General features: G+C 58.5%; 1 protein-coding gene across 13 annotated transcripts; it reads left to right on the forward strand.

The window, feature by feature from the left end:
- Nucleotides 1-285: 285 nt before the first annotated feature.
- ZNF333 (zinc finger protein 333) lies at nucleotides 286-14983 on the forward strand. Of its 13 annotated transcripts, none has more exons than XM_051835700.2 (8): nucleotides 389-480; nucleotides 5576-5688; nucleotides 6513-6600; nucleotides 9216-9304; nucleotides 9878-10032; nucleotides 10260-10367; nucleotides 11465-11541; nucleotides 12730-14983. In XM_051835700.2, the coding sequence occupies exons 5-8, from the start codon at nucleotides 9915-9917 to the stop codon at nucleotides 13807-13809; spliced, it is 1383 nt and encodes a 460-aa protein (XP_051691660.1). In that variant the 5' UTR covers nucleotides 389-480; nucleotides 5576-5688; nucleotides 6513-6600; nucleotides 9216-9304; nucleotides 9878-9914; the 3' UTR covers nucleotides 13810-14983. The 13 variants fall into 13 exon arrangements, with proteins under 13 accessions (XP_051691655.1, XP_051691660.1, XP_008249633.1 ...); XM_051835698.2 differs by lacking the exon at nucleotides 6513-6600 and adding an exon at nucleotides 1111-1203 and having other exon boundaries at nucleotides 428-480; XM_008251411.4 differs by lacking the exon at nucleotides 9878-10032 and having other exon boundaries at nucleotides 10241-10367.
- The last annotated feature ends 1007 nt before the right edge of the window (nucleotides 14984-15990 follow it).

Raw genomic sequence — 15990 nt, forward strand, 5'->3', positions numbered from 1 at the left:
CCAAAAACCCCCAATGGTGTATGTATGCTTTTGCAGGGCACTGGATTAAGTCAACCTGGGAAAAAAATCGAGGCAAAGCAGAGACCCCCGCCCCTATACCCGCCCCCCAACGAAGCCCCACCCCTCATCTCAGGCCCCGCCCCGCAGGCCCATCGCTCTTAAGCCACGCCCCCACGGGCCCGGGGGACCGGAGCCCCGCCCCAACCCCACCCTCCGTGGGCGCCCGTGTGTGACCACGCTAGAGCCTAACCTCACCACCCGAGTTAGACACTAGAATGCTTTTTTTTTTGCCAATGCCGGATGAAAGAATCACCCCTCCCGCCAGCGCCTATCACCACTCAGCGCCGGCAGGCCCCATTCCAGCCACTTCCGCTCCCGACGCCCCACGCGACCGGAAGCGGAAGTCCGCGCAGGCGCGGATGGCGGTCTTGCGGCCGCGCGCGGCGCGCCGAGGTGGGAGTGTCTCCGGCGGATCTGCAGGTGCCTCCCGGCCCCTCGGTGGGGCGGGGAGGGCGGGCAGGGCTCGGCTGGCCGGGGAGGGGCCGAGGGGCCGGGGTCGGAGGCCGGGGCGGAGCTGCTTCCCTGCAGCTGTGGCCCGGCCGTGGTGAGGCCCGCTTGCCGGTGGCGTCGTATCTGGAGCCTCACGTTCACGCCTTTGCGCTCGGGGGGAGTCCCCGTCGGGGTCTTCAGGGACCCCCGCTCCGGGCCGGGGCCGGGCCTCAGGACTGTCATTGTGGCGACAGGGCGATCACGTTGTAAATCCGGGTCTCGCGGGCCGGGGATGCCCTGCCTGGTTCTCCCCGGTTCATAGTGGAGGCCCGACACCGTGAAGCTTTTTAGCTTTGCAACTGGAGTGTTAGGGTTGGGTGCCCGTGCGCAGATCGGCTTGACGATCTGTCGAGTGTATTTGAAAAATCGAGAAAAGAATTAGGTGACAAGAGGGGTGTGGGGAGAGAGAGAGAGAGAGAGAGAGATCTTGCATTCACTCCCCAGATGGCTGTAATGGTTAGGACTGGGCCAGGCTGAAGCCAGGAGCCAGGAGCTCCATCCGGGTCTCCCATGCAGGTGCAGGGGCTCAAGGACTTGGGCCATCTTCCACTGCTTTCCCAGGCCACAGCAGAGAGCTGGAGCAAAAGTGGAGCAGCCGGGACTCGAACCAGCACTCATGTGGCAAACCAGCGTCCCAGGCAGTGGCTTAACCTGGTATGCCATGGTGCTGGCCACCACCTTTTTTTTTTTTTTTTTTTAAAGAATGAATTAGCATTGTTTTTTCAGAGACACCTGGAATCTGGTGTTGAGATTTGTGTTGTATGATGAAAGACAATTTACGTCATGACTGTGTTTGATTTTTGTGGTGTCTTGTTTGTGTGCGAGTTCATGTGTGCAGGTGGCTTCTTGGGCTGCTTTGATGTCATTCTTTTAAAAATTTATTTAAAGAATTTTTTATTTATTTATTTATTTTTATTTATTTATTTTTTTGACAGGCAGAGTGGACAGTGAGAGAGAGAGACAGAGAGAGAAAGGTCTTCCTTTGCCGTTGGTTCACCCTCCAATGGCCGCTGCTGCAGCCGGCGCACCGCGCTGATCCGATGGCAGGAGCCAGGATCCAGGTGCTTTTCCTGGTCTCCCATGGGGTGCAGGGCCCAAGCACCTGGGCCATCCTCCACTGCACTCCCTGGCCATAGCAGAGAGCTGGCCTGGAAGAGGGGCAACCGGGACAGAGTCCGGCGCCCCGACCGGGACTAGAACCCGGTGTGCCGGCGCCGCAAGGTGGAGGATTAGCCTATTGAGCCACGGCGCCGGCCAAGAATTTAAAAAAATTATTTATTTGAAAGGCATAGTGACACAGAGAGGGAGAAAGGGACATAGGGAAATAGATCTTCAATCTGCTGGTTCACTCCCATCTGGGCCGTGAACCAGCAGATGGAAGACCCCCCCCCCCCCATAACTCTGACTTTCAAATAAGTAAATAAACCTTAAAAAAATAATAATAGTGACAAGGGTGACACGGGCCTACAGAGCAGTCTAACTTAGGGAGGAGGTGGGGCCGAACATCTCACAAGCGACCAGTGTTGGAACCCACCAGATGAGTGGTATGGGGATGAACAAGAAGTCTGGCTGTGGAGGAGGTTTGGGGGAGGAGACTTCAGAGAACATTCCAGAGGCACAGTCCCTCAGGCAGTGCAGAAACCTGGTGTGTTCCTGGAGCCAAGAAAAGTCAGCAAGATACGGAGCGGATTCGCCAGGGTGGCGTGGAAGGCAGGCTGTGGGGAAAGCTTGGGGAAAGTTGGGCCGCTGTTGTGTTCCGAGGCCACTGGGAAGCCATTGGGTCAGAGTGTTGAGCAGGGGGTAGCAGGCCTGTGATTGTGATCTGAACAAAACTCTAGCGCCTGGGTTGAGTGTGGAGTCAGCAGGGCAAGAAGGAATTTAGAGTTCGTGTGGGAGCTCGGATAAGTTTAGGACTTGGGTGATGGTAGTTGAGGCTCGGGATCAGAAAAATTGGATTTTTTTTTTAAGATACATTTATTAGAGAGAGGGAGGGAGGGAGTGAGTGAGATGTCTTCCATCTGCTGGTTCACTTTGCAGATGTCTGCACCACTCCGGGCTGGGCCAGTTGGAGGCCAGGAACCAGGAGCTCCAGCACCAGTGGTCGGAACTCGAGTCCTTGAGCCGGCACCTGCTGCTTCCCTCCTGCCGGCCCTTACCTGCGTCTCCCTTTCATCGCAGGAAGACGGTGGCTGAGGCCTGGAGCCCTGGTGCTGGCGTCATGGCGAGGAGCCTGGGGGGACGTGGATGGGTGGCGGTGGAGAAGGACGTGCCCTGGGCCCTGTCCTTTCTCCCTCTCCCGCCTCAGCTGAGGAAGCAGTTGGCGGGTGGGGTGGGGTGGGGCGCAGGGATGGGGAGCATTCTTCCTGCCCCGAGACATCACAAGGGCTCTGTGTTCGAGACCTGAGTCTCCTGTGCTGTGGGGCTTCCCTCAGCGCCACCCCTGCTGTCCCCTCCCCGCGAGACCACCTGGAAACACACACAGGCTGGGTCCACTTACATAGAAGCTACCCCGCCGCCTTTCTCCCGGGCTGGGCGGCCGGCAGGTGCGGGCTGTTCCATCCTCAGAGGGCTCTCACGGACTGCACTGCTGGGGACGGAATTCGGAAACTAGAAGGCCATCGAGTTTCTTAGGTGGATGGAAATCCTTTTTTTTTTTTTTTTTTTTCTATTTAAGATTTATTGATTTATTTGAAGTGCAGACGGAGTTATATATATAGAGAGAGATAGGGGTCTTCCATCCACTGGTTCACTCCACAAACGGCCAGGGCTGGGCCAGGCCAAAGCCAGGCATCAGGAGCTTCCTCCAGGTCTCCCACACGGGTGGCAGGGGCCCAAGCACTTGGGCCACCTTCTGCCGCTTTCCCAGGTGCATGACCAGGGAGCTGGACCGGAAGTGGGGCAGCCGGGACTCAAACTGGAGCTCTCCTGTAGGATGCCGGCGGCGTAGGCCACCGCTTAACTCACGCTGCAACCCCAGCCCCACCTGGGAACTTACTCCCTGTGGATCGGGATGACTCCTGCCTCTAAGACTCGGAGGGACCCTAGGGACTTCACAAAAATCCCAGGGCCCGAGCTGGATACGTGGCTCTGAGCTGCCGGGCTGTACAGTCAGGGGTCAGCAGAGTCAGCCAGAGGGAGGGAGTCATTGTGTCGGCGTGGTGGGCGCAGGTGCGCGATCCTGGCAAGTGCAGGACCCCGGCCTCCAGGGGTAAGGCTGGCGTCATCGTGGCCTGCCCGGGCACCTGCCGGCCTCCACCGCATTACTCCTGTCCATCCCATGATTGGGTCTGTCGTCTGCCCCGTGACGGCCTGAGTGGGTCTCCTGGAGCCTCCTCCCAGAGCGTTCGCGCTGTGGGTTGATGGGAGCCCATTTTCTGTTGGTCATTAGCCAGACAGGTGCGTGTAGCTCAGGGTTGATCTGGAGGCTGAAACTTCAAGGCCGTGTAGCTTTCAGGGGTGGGCCTTGTGCCGGAGGGAGAGATCACGTGACTAGGCAGGACGCAGAGAGGTTCCGGGGCCTTGCCTGTCCTCTTTATTTTTGGTAAAGATTTATTTATCTATTTGAAAGGCAGCGTTAGGGAGCGAGAGGGCGAGAGAAGGAGAGAAGGAGAGATGGAGACTACCTCCATCTTTTGGTTGTTCTGCACATGGCTGCAATGGCCTGACCGGGCCAGGCCAAAGCTGGGAGCCAGGAGCTTCTTCCAGGTCTCCCACGTGGGTGGCAGGAGCCCATGGACTTGGGCCCATCTTTTGCTGCTTCCTCAGGCGCTTTATCTGGGAGCTGGATTGGAAATGGAGCAACCGGGACTCGAACCACTGCCCCCATGGGATGCCAGCACTGCAGAGGTCCCTTAAGAGCTATATGTGGGCAGGGCCCCTGGTGCGCTAAATGCCTTCCATCAGGCCCCACCTCTTAAATGTCCCCCCACCTCGCAACGCCAGGCCTCCAGCACGTGGAGTTTTGGGGGCCACAGCGCAGCGTGTGTGAGCCTAGCAGGGTCTTCTGGAAGGGCCCCTCTGGGTGCGCGAGCGACTCTGCCACCCACTGTGTGGCTCCGTCCCACAGTCCGGGCCCAGGGGCAGCCAAGTCACCTTTCCTGTGCGGCTGGGAAGCTTCAGCTCACCGTTCACCAGCCGACGGGCGCTCGGCTTGTTTTCCCTCCTGGATGTTGTCACGCTGCTCTGAGCCCTGGTGTGGGATTTCCCGTGCACATCGTGGGTTTTTTTTTTTTTTTTTTTATTGTCGTGGGTGTGTGTAACTCTGGTGTGTGGTAATGTGGGTGTGTGTAACTCTGGGGTGCCCTGGGACTGTTGGACAATACCGGGGCCCTGTTTGGCGTTCCTTCCAGCAGGAGATGATGGTTCTTTTGGTCCAGTTCTGCCTTTTTTTTGTGGTTTTTAACAATTTTTATCTTTATTTATTTATTTTTTAAAAACCCAGAAACCTTTATTTAAGGTATACAAACTTCATGCATTTCATAAATACAACGTTAGGAACACAGTGATTCTTCCTCCCCTCCCCTCTCTCCCACCCACACTCCCACCCCTCTTCCTCCTCCCTCTCTTATTCCCATTCTAATTTTTCACTAAGATCTATTTGCAGTGAACTTCATACACATACGATTAACCTTACACTGAGTAAAGAGTTGAACAGATAGTGTGAAAAAAAAAAAAAACAAAAACCCAGCTGTTCCTCAACAGTCAAGACAGGACTTTTCAAAGTCGCCACATCTCAAAGGGTCAGTTCCAGGTCTGGAGATCACCCTCTGGGGGCTCTGCTGGCTGCGTTTCCGCGTGTGTTCGTGGCCCACCTCCTCCTCGCTCTGCACTCTCTGCACGGGCCGGTCGCTCCTCTCTAGGAAGTCACCTCTCCTCCCGCCTCTGCCCTGCCACTGCTGTCACAGGGACGCCGGCTTTGCTGCCGCCGCGTCCCCAAGTTTAAAGTCCTGGTTACGAAGGCTCCCTCCCCTCCACGAGTGTGTGAATATTTGTATTTTCAGTTAAATCCCACCGTCCTTTCTGACAGGAGGTGACTCTTCTTTCAATTCATTTTGGCCTGGGAATCGAGACTTGACCCCGCAGGCCTGACGTGTGCGTGGGATATTTTGGAAGACACATCAGTCCAGTGACAGGCAAATGGTAAGACTGCTTTCGTTGTAGATGTTTTTTTTTTATTTTATTTTATTTTTTTTTTTATTTTTGACAGGCAGAGTGGACAGTGAGAGAGAGAGACAGAGAGAGAAAGGTCTTCCTTTGCCGTTGGTTCACCCTCCAATGGCCGCCGCTGCAGCCGGCGCACCGTGCTGATCCGATGGCAGGAGCCAGGATCCAGGTGCTTTTCCTGGTCTCCCATGGGGTGCAGGGCCCAAGCACCTGGGCCATCCTCCACTGCACTCCCTGGCCATAGCAGAGAGCTGGCCTGGAAGAGGGGCAACCGGGACAGAATCCGGCGCCCCGACCGGGACTAGAACCCGGTGTGCCGGCGCCGCAAGGTGGAGGATTAGCCTATTGAGCCACGGCGCCGGCTTCGTTGTAGATGTTTTAAAACATTCTAATGATTATTTTTAGGTGAGAGAAAGAGGGGGAGAGAGGGAGAGGGAGGGACAGAGAGACCTCCCACCCACTGGTTTATTCCCCAGGTGCCTGGGCCTGGGGTCTCAGTCTGAGTGTCTCCTGGGGGCGGCGGGGACCTAACTCCTCAGCCGTCACCCACTCCTCCCGGGGGTGGTTGCCAGGGAGCTGGATCGGAAGCAGAGCTGGCACTCAGATCTGGACACCGCAGTGTGGGATGCCAGTGTCAGCGCGGTCACATGAGCTCGCTCTTGGGCCCCTGTCCCGGCGGGGGGCTCCTCTGTACACTGCCTGGAGCAGGGCCAGTCTTGCGCATTCAGTTAGACTGAGTGGGTGTTGTGAGTGGGTCCCGGGGCCGTGCGCTCTAACCCGCGACCCCCGTCACTGTCCAGGGACTGAAGGTGACCATGCAGCCTGAGAGGGCAGGGACGCCGGTGCCCACGCTGGACCTCCCTGACCCGCAGCTGGCCGGGGTTTGTGGTGAGTGCGGTCCCGTGGGCCACGCGGCCAGTGCGCCCTGCCGCCCTGCCGCCCTGCGTCTTGCCCCCGAGTGCCCATCCCATCCCATCCTGCCTTCCTTCCCTCTGACTGCCACGGCTCCCCCCAAGCACACGGAACTGCGGTCCTGGGTGCAGGCCTTTCTGTTAAGAACACAAGGGGGTGAGGCCAGGCCTGTGTGATTGTCCCTGCCGCCCTGTGCGTACTGTGACACCCGCACTGCGACACCAGCGTATGCACCTGTAGCTGAGACATGTCCACTGGCTAGCTCTCTCTGGGCAATGTCGCGTTCTTTTATTGATTTAAGTTTATTTGAGGCAAAGAGAGAGAGAATGAGAAGGAGAGAGACAGCTCCCACCCAGTTGGTTTTCTCCCCAAATGCCTGGGAACCCGAAACTCAGTCTGGGTCTCCAGCGTGGGTGACACAGGTCCAACTGCTGACCCATGAGCTCTGTGTCGCAAGGTGGGGATTGGCAGGGTGCCGGAGCCAGGACTCAAACCGAGTGCCTGGGATGGGGATGTGGGCCGCCCGGCCAGCATCTCCACTGCCCGGCCCAGCGTCTGCCCAGGGTCTCACTCCCGAGTCCACAGTGATGTCCGTCTTGACCGTTAGAATTGACTAGACATGGCCTGTGTTTTAACTGAGTTGTTTTTTTTTTTTTTTTAAACGAGTTAAAAGTCTCCTGAGAAGCTAGGAAAAAATTAATTCTGGAGGACACACAGCATTTTTGTTCTAATGGCAAGGTTTCTGTTTCCTTTCATTCTGCCTTCCAGTAAGAAAAGCTTGTTTCCTAAGCTTACCGTCCGCTCTTGAACTTGGAGTCTGTGTTGTATTACTGGAAGGGTCTGATTCTCAGGTTGAGGTTATGGGTTGCTCTTTAGTGCATTTCTGGTCAGCCTTCTGGGCCAGGCTGTATCTTGTTTGGTTTTACAAAGTTTATTTACTTATTTGAAAGGCAGAGAGACAGGTAGATAGAGATAGATAGAGGTCTTCCGTCTGCTGGCTCACTCCCCGCATGCCTGCAACATCAGGGGCTGGACCAGGCCAGGACCAGGAGCCAGGAGCTCCATCCTGGTCTCCCAGGTGGGTGGCAGGGCCCAAGGACTTGGGCCATTGCCTGCTGTCTTCCCAGGGTGTGCATGAGCAGGGAGCTGGAGTTGGAAGCGCAGCCGGGACTTGAACCCAGGCTCTCGGATATGGGCTGTGGGCACCTGAAGTGGTGTCGTGACCGCTGTGCGGGATGCTCGTGTCTGCTCTTCAGGCGGGGATGCGTGCCGGCCTGCGGTGGGAACGGGGCTGTTAAACAGCTGCCTGGAAAATGCCGACCCCCTTTCTCCCGGGGCTCCCAGTGTGGCTGGGGGTCAGAGTTTTCCGTGAAGTCTAGAATGCAGTGGGATGGGGTGCTGGGGGGCGGCTGGGGAAGGGTCTTGGGAAAGGGGGCTTCTCGCAGCACCGGCACCAGTAGAGCTAAGCACAGCCAAGAGGGGGCTGTGCCGTGCGCTGAGCTCGCCAGGCACTGGGCCGTCTTCCCTGGGTAGGTCTGCTAGGCCTGCTGCCACCATTACCACGGGCTGTCAGCATGAACAACAGAGCCCGAGCCCAGGGCGTGCACAGGGCTGGTTCCTCCCAGGGCTCCTCCGGGGCCTAGGGACGTCCATCTTCTCACTCCTTCTCCACCTCGTCTTCCTAGAAGGACAGCAGTCATGCCGGGTCTGGGCCCTTCGCTGCTGAGCTCGGGGTGTGCCGTTCTGAATTCTGTCCCCCAAGATTCCCATGCCGGAGCCCCAGCTCCCCATGCTGGAGGTGGGGCCTTTGGGCAGCTGACACAGGCTTGGTGTGGCTCTCAGGGTGGGGCCCCGGGCCCGTGGGCCTGTGCCGTGCACGAGGCTCCAGTGCTATGCTCCGCGTGACAATGCGGAGAGAAGGCGGTGTCCTCAGGCCGGGCGGAGTCTGGAGGCAGAGGCGTGGGGGGCAGGTGCACTGCGTTCCTCTCAGGCTGGTGCTTTGCTGGCAGGACCGAACATCTTGGGTCTTGGCTGCCCTCGTGGTTCTGGTGCACTGAAGCGGAGGGAGCAGACTCAGCGTGGCTTTGAAAAGGCTCGTGGGGAAGGCTGAGGAAGCCAGACTCAAGCTCCCAGCATCCTCTCCCAGGGCAGCCGCACCCAGCTGTGAGAGCGTGTGGGCAAACTCCATGGACTCTTGGCACCCACAGTTGTCTCCAGGAGCTGGCCACGTGGGCAGTTCCAGACCCCCGGAGCCTCACCCACACCCTCACCTCTTGTCCGTAAGGGCCGCGGGCACCCCTGCAACCCAGGTCCCCAGACACCAGCCAGTGGCCAGCGTGCTGAGCGGGCCCTGCTGGGGACAGTGGCCAGGCGTGTGTATTGGCTCCCCCTGCACAGCAGGGAAGTGTGGGGGTGATTTCAGATGGACCCGGGAGGCTGGAGGAGCCTTTGCACGTATGTTCCTGTGGGGGCGTGCCTGTGTGTGTGTATGCACACACATGTGTCATCGTGGTTAGGGCGAGTGGCCCAGGGCCAGCGAGTGTGCCTGCTGGGCCAGGCTGTGCCCCTTACGCCTGCTCTCTCCTCCCCAGCTCTGCCTGCTCAGGACCCACCCTGGGGGCAGGAGGGCAGCAGAGAGGAGGAAGCCCTGGCTCCAGGGTGGCCGTCTACCTGTTCCCAGGTAAGTAAGATGTTCTAACAGCCTGGCTGTGCCCCACACTGGCCCCCGTCCTCTGAGCTTCCTGGACCATCACGACCCCACAGAGCTGGTCTCCAGGCTGCGGGAGCTGGGCCTCTTGCAGTGGAGTGAGGGGGGCACAGCCCATGGGTCCCAGCCCATCATTTAGACCCTCCCAAGACTGCTGGGCACAGAGCAAGAGCGTGAGCCGTCCTGTCCCGTGGTCGTCCTGTCCTGCTGAGCAAAGAGGGCAGACATTTACTCGAATGTTCTCTCTTGGCCACAGTGTGCTCAGGCCTGCTTTGCGCTGGGGCAGGAGGGGGTGTAAATCCGTATGGGTCCGGTGGTTTGCTGTCTACAGGTGAAAGCCTTCCTTGATGTGGAGGTCTTCTGATGGCACACTTCTGGCTGCCAAGAGACTGGAGAGGAGGCTCGGGGAGCCCTCAGAACCCTGTCTGAAAGTCCTTGCGGCCGGCGCCGCAGCTCACTAGGCTAATCCTCTGCCTGTGGCGCCAGTACACCGGGTTCTAGTCCTAGTCGGGGTGCTGGATTCTGTCCCGGTTGCCCCTCTTGCAGTCCAGCTCTCTGCTGTGGCCCGGGAGTGCAGTGGAGGATGGCCCAAGTGCCTGGACCCTGCACCCCATGGGAGACCAGGAGAAGTACCTGGCTCCTGCCTTCGGATCAGCGCGGTGCGCCGGCCGCAGTGCACCGGTTGCGGCGGCCATTGGAGGGTGAGCCAACGGCAAAGGAAGACCTTTCTCTCTGTCTCTCTCTCTCTCACTAACTCTGCCTGTCAAAAAAAAAAAAAAAAAAAAAAAAGTCCTTGCGTGGGGTCTCACTTCCCCACCCCCACTGGGCCCCAGCAGCGGGGGCGGCCCCGGCTGAAGCAGGGTGGTCGTGTCTCAGCTGGGACGCAGCCCAGGGCGCTGTGTGTTTTAGGAAGCAGTCACCTTTGCAGATGTGGCCGTGGTGTTCACCCCCGAGGAGTGGCTGTTCCTGGACTCTGCTCAGAGGCGCCTGTACCGGGACGTGATGCTGGAGAACTACAGGAACCTGTCCGCCGTGGGTAAGGCCAGGAACTGCGGCCGGGGCTCTGGGAGGTCAAACAGCGCGCAAACAGGCAGGTCCAGCCTGCACGGCGCTTTCGGCCTGGTGGTCCCCTCGCCCTGCTCCCTGACTCGGAGACACTCGGGGCTGTCTCGGACGCAGGCTGTGGATCCTGGGGACTGGAGAGCCCCGCCTCCTCTGGGACAGGATGAGACTCGCGTGGGGTTCTTCAGTGGCTCCCAGAGAATGCATATTCTGAAAAGCCATGCACGATTTTGCAGGTGTTTTTTTTTTTTTTTTTTTTTTTTTTTTTTTTTTTAATGCCAAATTAAGACTTATCTCTCAACTCCGTGTTTCCTGGAGCCTCTTACACTGCGCACATGTTCACTGCCTTAGTGAGAGCCTTGCTGTGCGTTGGAATTCAGCCATGTGTATTTGCCACGCCCCCCCGCCTGAGCCCCCGGAGAGGGGGCTTCAGACTATCAGGGTCCCACGGGAGGGCCCCGTCTTCCCACACTGGGCATTTTTCCCACGAGCAGGAGAGCAGCTGTGAAAACCCAGGGCGGTGTCCCACTTGGGGCAGGAGGGGCTGTGGACCACCCCGACTGTCTGCCCAGGAGCCTCTGCAGGTGGGCTCAGGCAGGTCAGCTCTGGGCACTAAGGGGCGCGTTGGCCTTGGGAATACCGAGAAGTAAATCAACTGTGGTGCCCTCGAGAGGGAGTGCTGTCTGGCTGCCCTGGCTTCATGTTGACTCTGATTCCACAGCAAGACGTGTCCTGCCTTCTCTTCATGTTTGATACTGCCGTGTGGGTGTCATCTGCTGTGTCCCCGCCGTCCTTGCTTGCTGCACAGGCCTCGGCGCCTCTCCCGCAGGTGTCGAGTGTCTGCTGCTGTGTCCCTCGTCCTGCCATTCCCTACTTCTCACGCAGCCGCACGCCTTAGAATTCCCCTCTACTCTTTGGTGCTTTTCCTCCTCTTGATGATTTCATCCCATGTTTGGGATCCCTGTTTAGAAAAAAAATATCACAACTTTCTTGCTTACTTTTTTGGTTTGAACACACAATTTCTTCCTTTGTCCCCTTAATGATTTCTGTCCTCCTCCCAATGTGTTTCAGAACCTCAACGTCAACCCCAAGGGTCCATTCCTAGCCAAGATACTTTTGGGGGGATTCCCTGCATTGGCATGAAAAAGGTGAGGTTCCCCGGGGACACTTTGTCCGTCCTTTGTAGGGGGAGGAGTCTGGTGGCCGTGGGTTGGAACGCAGCCCCAAAGCAGCAAGAGGCTGGGGTGGTGCTCATCCCGGGGAGGAGGGACTGGAGGCTGGGGTGGTGCTCATCCCGGGGAGGAGGGACTGTGGAGGCTGGGGTGGTGCTCATCCCGGGGAGGAGGGACTGTGGAGGCTGGGGTGGTGCTCATCCCGGGGAGGAGGGTGCTCATCCCGGGGAGGAGGGACTGTGGAGGCTGGGGTGGTGCTCATCCCTGGGAGGAGGGACTGTGGAGGCTGGGGTGGTGCTCATCCTGGGGAGGAGGGACTGTGGAGGCTGGGGTGGTGCTCATCCTGGGGAGGAGGGACTGTGGAGGCTGGGGTTGCAGGGATGCACAGAGGACGCGTACAGAGGTCCAGACGTGTCCTCACAGCCGTGTGCGTGAGCTGCTCACTGCTCTAAGGAACTACCCGGGACAACCAAGTGTCTGAAGAGAAGGGGTTTGTCTTGTCCCGTGTGGTCCTGGATCCCAGTCGGAGTCGGGCAGGTCCTGCTGGTTCTGCCTGGGTGGTGGGGTTCTCGCTGGCAGAGGGCCGAGGCCGCTCGGGGCATCTCAGGGTGAGAGGTAGGCAGCACGCGGCCCCGTGTCCCTCTCTGAAGCCCTCGGGATTTAGTCGGGGGTTCTGCCCTCGTGGACGCGTCCAGTCCAGTCGTGTCTTAGAGGCCTTGCCTCCGGACACCCTGAACTGGATTACACTGCCTCCTTCCTAGCACCGTTAGCAGAGGGGTTTGGGGCTAACACGTGGATGAGCCTCTGGGGCCACTCATCCAAGCTAATCCCTAAGCCCGCCATGGCCATTTCTAATCAACAGGACAGATATAGCGAGCATTTCAAACCCCATTTAGCCTTAAACAGTTCAGAAAAACGCCGCATCGAAGAAGCCCCTGACCGCGATGGAAACCTGGCTCCTGGTGCCGGAGCGTCCCGTCCTGCTGCACTGCAGGGCATTGTGGGTGGGAATGAGGTGGGAAAACCTTCAGGAAGGGGAGTCTTGCTCTCGCAGTTCCGCTCCCACGGGGGCAGTGTCTGTGGTCCTGTGCAGTCGGATGCTCTGCCGCTGAGCCACACCCCGTGGCTGTGGTGTGCAGTGCCCACGTCCTCCCTCGTCCACAGGAACCCCCTCAGCCCGGAGGAGGGCTCTGTGGCTATGCCGCGCTCGGGAAGCCACTCCTCCAGCATCGGCAGCCTTGTCCTGGAGAAGCCCCCTGCGCGCGTCCCAGGGGCGGGAAGTCCTTCTTCCCGCGCGCCCGCCTGCTCGAGCCCGAGAAGCGCCCCCGTGGGGAGAAGCCCTTCGCGTGCGGCACGTGCGGGAAGTGCTTCCGGTACAGCTCCGACCTCACGAGGCACGAGAAGACCCACACGGCCGAGAAGTGCTTCGAGTGCCGCCAGTGCCGCCAGGCCTTCAAGTACTCCTCCAACCTGCGGCGGCACCTGAGGACGCACGGCGGCCAGAAGCCCTTCGCGTGCGGCCAGTGCGGCAAGACCTTCACGAGGAACTTCAACCTGGCCCTGCACCGGCGGAACCACACGGGCGAGAAGCCCTACGCGTGCCAGGAGTGCGGGAAGGCCTTCCAGCAGCCCTCGTCCCTCCGGAGCCACGCGAGGACGCACACCGGGGAGAGGCCCTTCGCGTGCGGCCAGTGCGGGAAGGCCTTCCGGGAACACTCCTCGCTGAAGACTCACCTGCGGACCCACACGAGGGAGAAGCCCTATGCGTGCGACCAGTGCGGCAAGCCCTTCCGCACGAGCACGCACCTGCGCGTGCACAGGCGGGTCCACACCGGGGAGAAGCCGTACCCGTGCGGCACCTGCGGCCAGGTCCTGAGTCGCCTCTCGACCCTGAAGAGCCACATGCGGACCCACACGGGAGAGAAGCCCTACGCGTGCCAGGAGTGCGGGCGGGCCTTCCGCGAGCCCTCGTCACTCTGGAAGCACGCCAGGACTCACACCGGCAAGAAGCCCTACGCATGCCGGGAGTGCGGGCGGGCCTTCGGTCAGTCCTCACACCTGCTCGTGCACGTGCGAACCCACGCCGCGGGGAGACCCTACCCGTGTGATCAGTGTGAGAAGGCCTTCCGGCACAGCTCGTCCCTCACCGTGCACAAGAGGGTCCACGGTGGGCGAGAGAGCGCGGGGAGCAGCAGGCCACCTCTGCCTGTGCCTGGTCCCTGCAGCGGGCCCCTTGCTAGTTAGCTTCTGGGTGTGAGAGGCGACACTGGGGCTGTCGCTCATCCTCCCAGTCCTTGCTTAGCTGCGTGCGTGTCGTTATGCAGTTGGTCCTTGCACCACCTGCAGGTTTAGCCAACCACGGCCTTTTCCATGGATGTGCACAGGCTTTTTATCATTGTTCCCTAAAAAAAACGCCACCTAGCAACTATGCACAGAACATTCCTGCTGTACTAGGTGTGGTAAGCAGCCCAGAGATGATGGTCCGTATGTGGGAGGGAGATGTGTGCTAGTTCCATGCAAATGCTGTCCCATTTTATATCCAGGACTGGGGCATCTGCAGATTTTGGTATTTTATGTGTGTGTCTTGGAACACAATCCCTGTGGACACCAAGGTACGGCATTTTGGTTCATTTGTAGCCATGGTCTTCCATCATGACTTACTTTTGGCACATGAGTTATTGGGATTAGACTTTCGATCCTAGTACATGGATAGGTGTTCGTAAGAATATACTTACTGGCCGGCGCCGCGGCTCACCAGGCTAATCCTCTGCCTAGCGGCGCCGGCACACCGGGTTCTAGTCCCGGTCGGGGCGCCGGATTCTGTCCCGGTTGCCCCTCTTCCAGGCCAGCCCTCTGCTGTGGCCAGGGAGTGCAGTGGAGGATGGCCCAGGTGCTTGGGCCCTGCACCCCATGGGAGACCAGGAAAAGCACCTGGCTCCTGGCTCCTGCCATCGGATCAGCGCGGTGCGCCGGCCGCAGCGCGCCGGCCGCGGAGGCCATTGGAGGGTGAACCAACGGCAAAAGGAAGACCTTTCTCTCTGTCTCTCTTTCTCTCACTGTCCACTCTGCCTGTCAAAAAAACAAACAAACAAAAAACAAAACAAAACAAAACAAAAAAACCACGTGGGTCATCTTCTGCTACCTTCCCAGACATGTTAGCTAGGAGCTGGATTGGAAGTGGAGCAGCTGGGACTCGAACCAGAGCTCCAATACGGGAAGCCTGTGTGGCAAGCTACAGCGTAACCTGGTGCCTCACGATGTCAGCACCAGGAGTCGTCATGCCTTGTCTTTGTCCAGATCACAAAACTTCCATGGAAGCTTGCACTTGTTTGTATCACATGTGTGTGTAATATATGTGAGTGTATAGAAACAATACATGTAAATGTACATAGAAACAATACATGTAAATGTACATACATCCCAGGCCTTTCAGACCGCGTGGGTAAGAAAGTCCTTTGACGTGGGTTTTCCTGCTCCAGGAGTCTCAGCGTCTGGAAGGGGCTTCACTGGGAGGAGAGGCTGGTGAACGGGGTCTGGGTGGGGAGCTAGCTGGACCACAGGCTTCGAGTTTGCTGTGTACCCTGGGCGGGCAAGGAAACCCCGGGTCCTGCAGGGAATGGGGTGACAAGCAAGCCCCCTGCTGTCTTCCTGCACAGTGTTGACACATTGGATTTCTTTCTAAATCCCAATTCTAGGCTTAAAGAATCGTTGTGTGGGATTCTCGTGAGCAAAGAGAAGATAGGTCATAAGACTTGTCTAATTCACCTGGAATGAGAATTATTTATTTAGGGAGAGAGAGAGAGAGAGAGAGAGGGAGAGGGAGAGATGAGAGGGAGGGGGAGAACGAACCATCTTCATCTGCTGGTTCAGTGCCCAGGTGGCTGCAATAGCAGCCGGGTTTGGGCCAGGCCGAAGGCAGGAGCCTGGAGATCCATCCGGGTCCCCCACATGGGTGCAGGGGCCCAAGGACTTGGGCCAGCACCTGCTGCCTTCTCAGGCTCATTGGCAGGCAGCTGGATTGGAAGCAGAGTAACCAGGGGTTGAACAAGCTCTCTGCTGTGGGATGCAGGCATTGCAGGCGCCGCTTAGCCTATGGTTCACAATGCCTGCCCTGATAATTTTGTAACGAATGATATATTAGACGGTAGAAAGATTCCTTCCAAGTTCCACTGAAAAGAAGGGCGTAGGGGATGAGTGGACTGGAGGTTAACACGTGCACGTCCCACGTTGGAGTGCCGCCGTTTGACGCCCAGCTTGCTCCAGCTCCTGGAAAGCGGTGATGATAGCTCGGGGGGCTGGGTTCCTGCCACTCAGCCAGGAGTCCTGGATCGGCTTCTTGGATCCTGGGCCTGGCCCCAGCCCAGCCCTGGCTGTTGTAGACACTCCGGGCCATCTTCTATTGCTTTCCCAGGCCAAAGCAGCTGG

The sequence above is a fragment of the Oryctolagus cuniculus genome, chromosome 16 (genome assembly GCF_964237555.1).
Source record: "Oryctolagus cuniculus chromosome 16, mOryCun1.1, whole genome shotgun sequence".
NCBI classification, from domain to species: Eukaryota; Metazoa; Chordata; class Mammalia; order Lagomorpha; family Leporidae; genus Oryctolagus; species Oryctolagus cuniculus.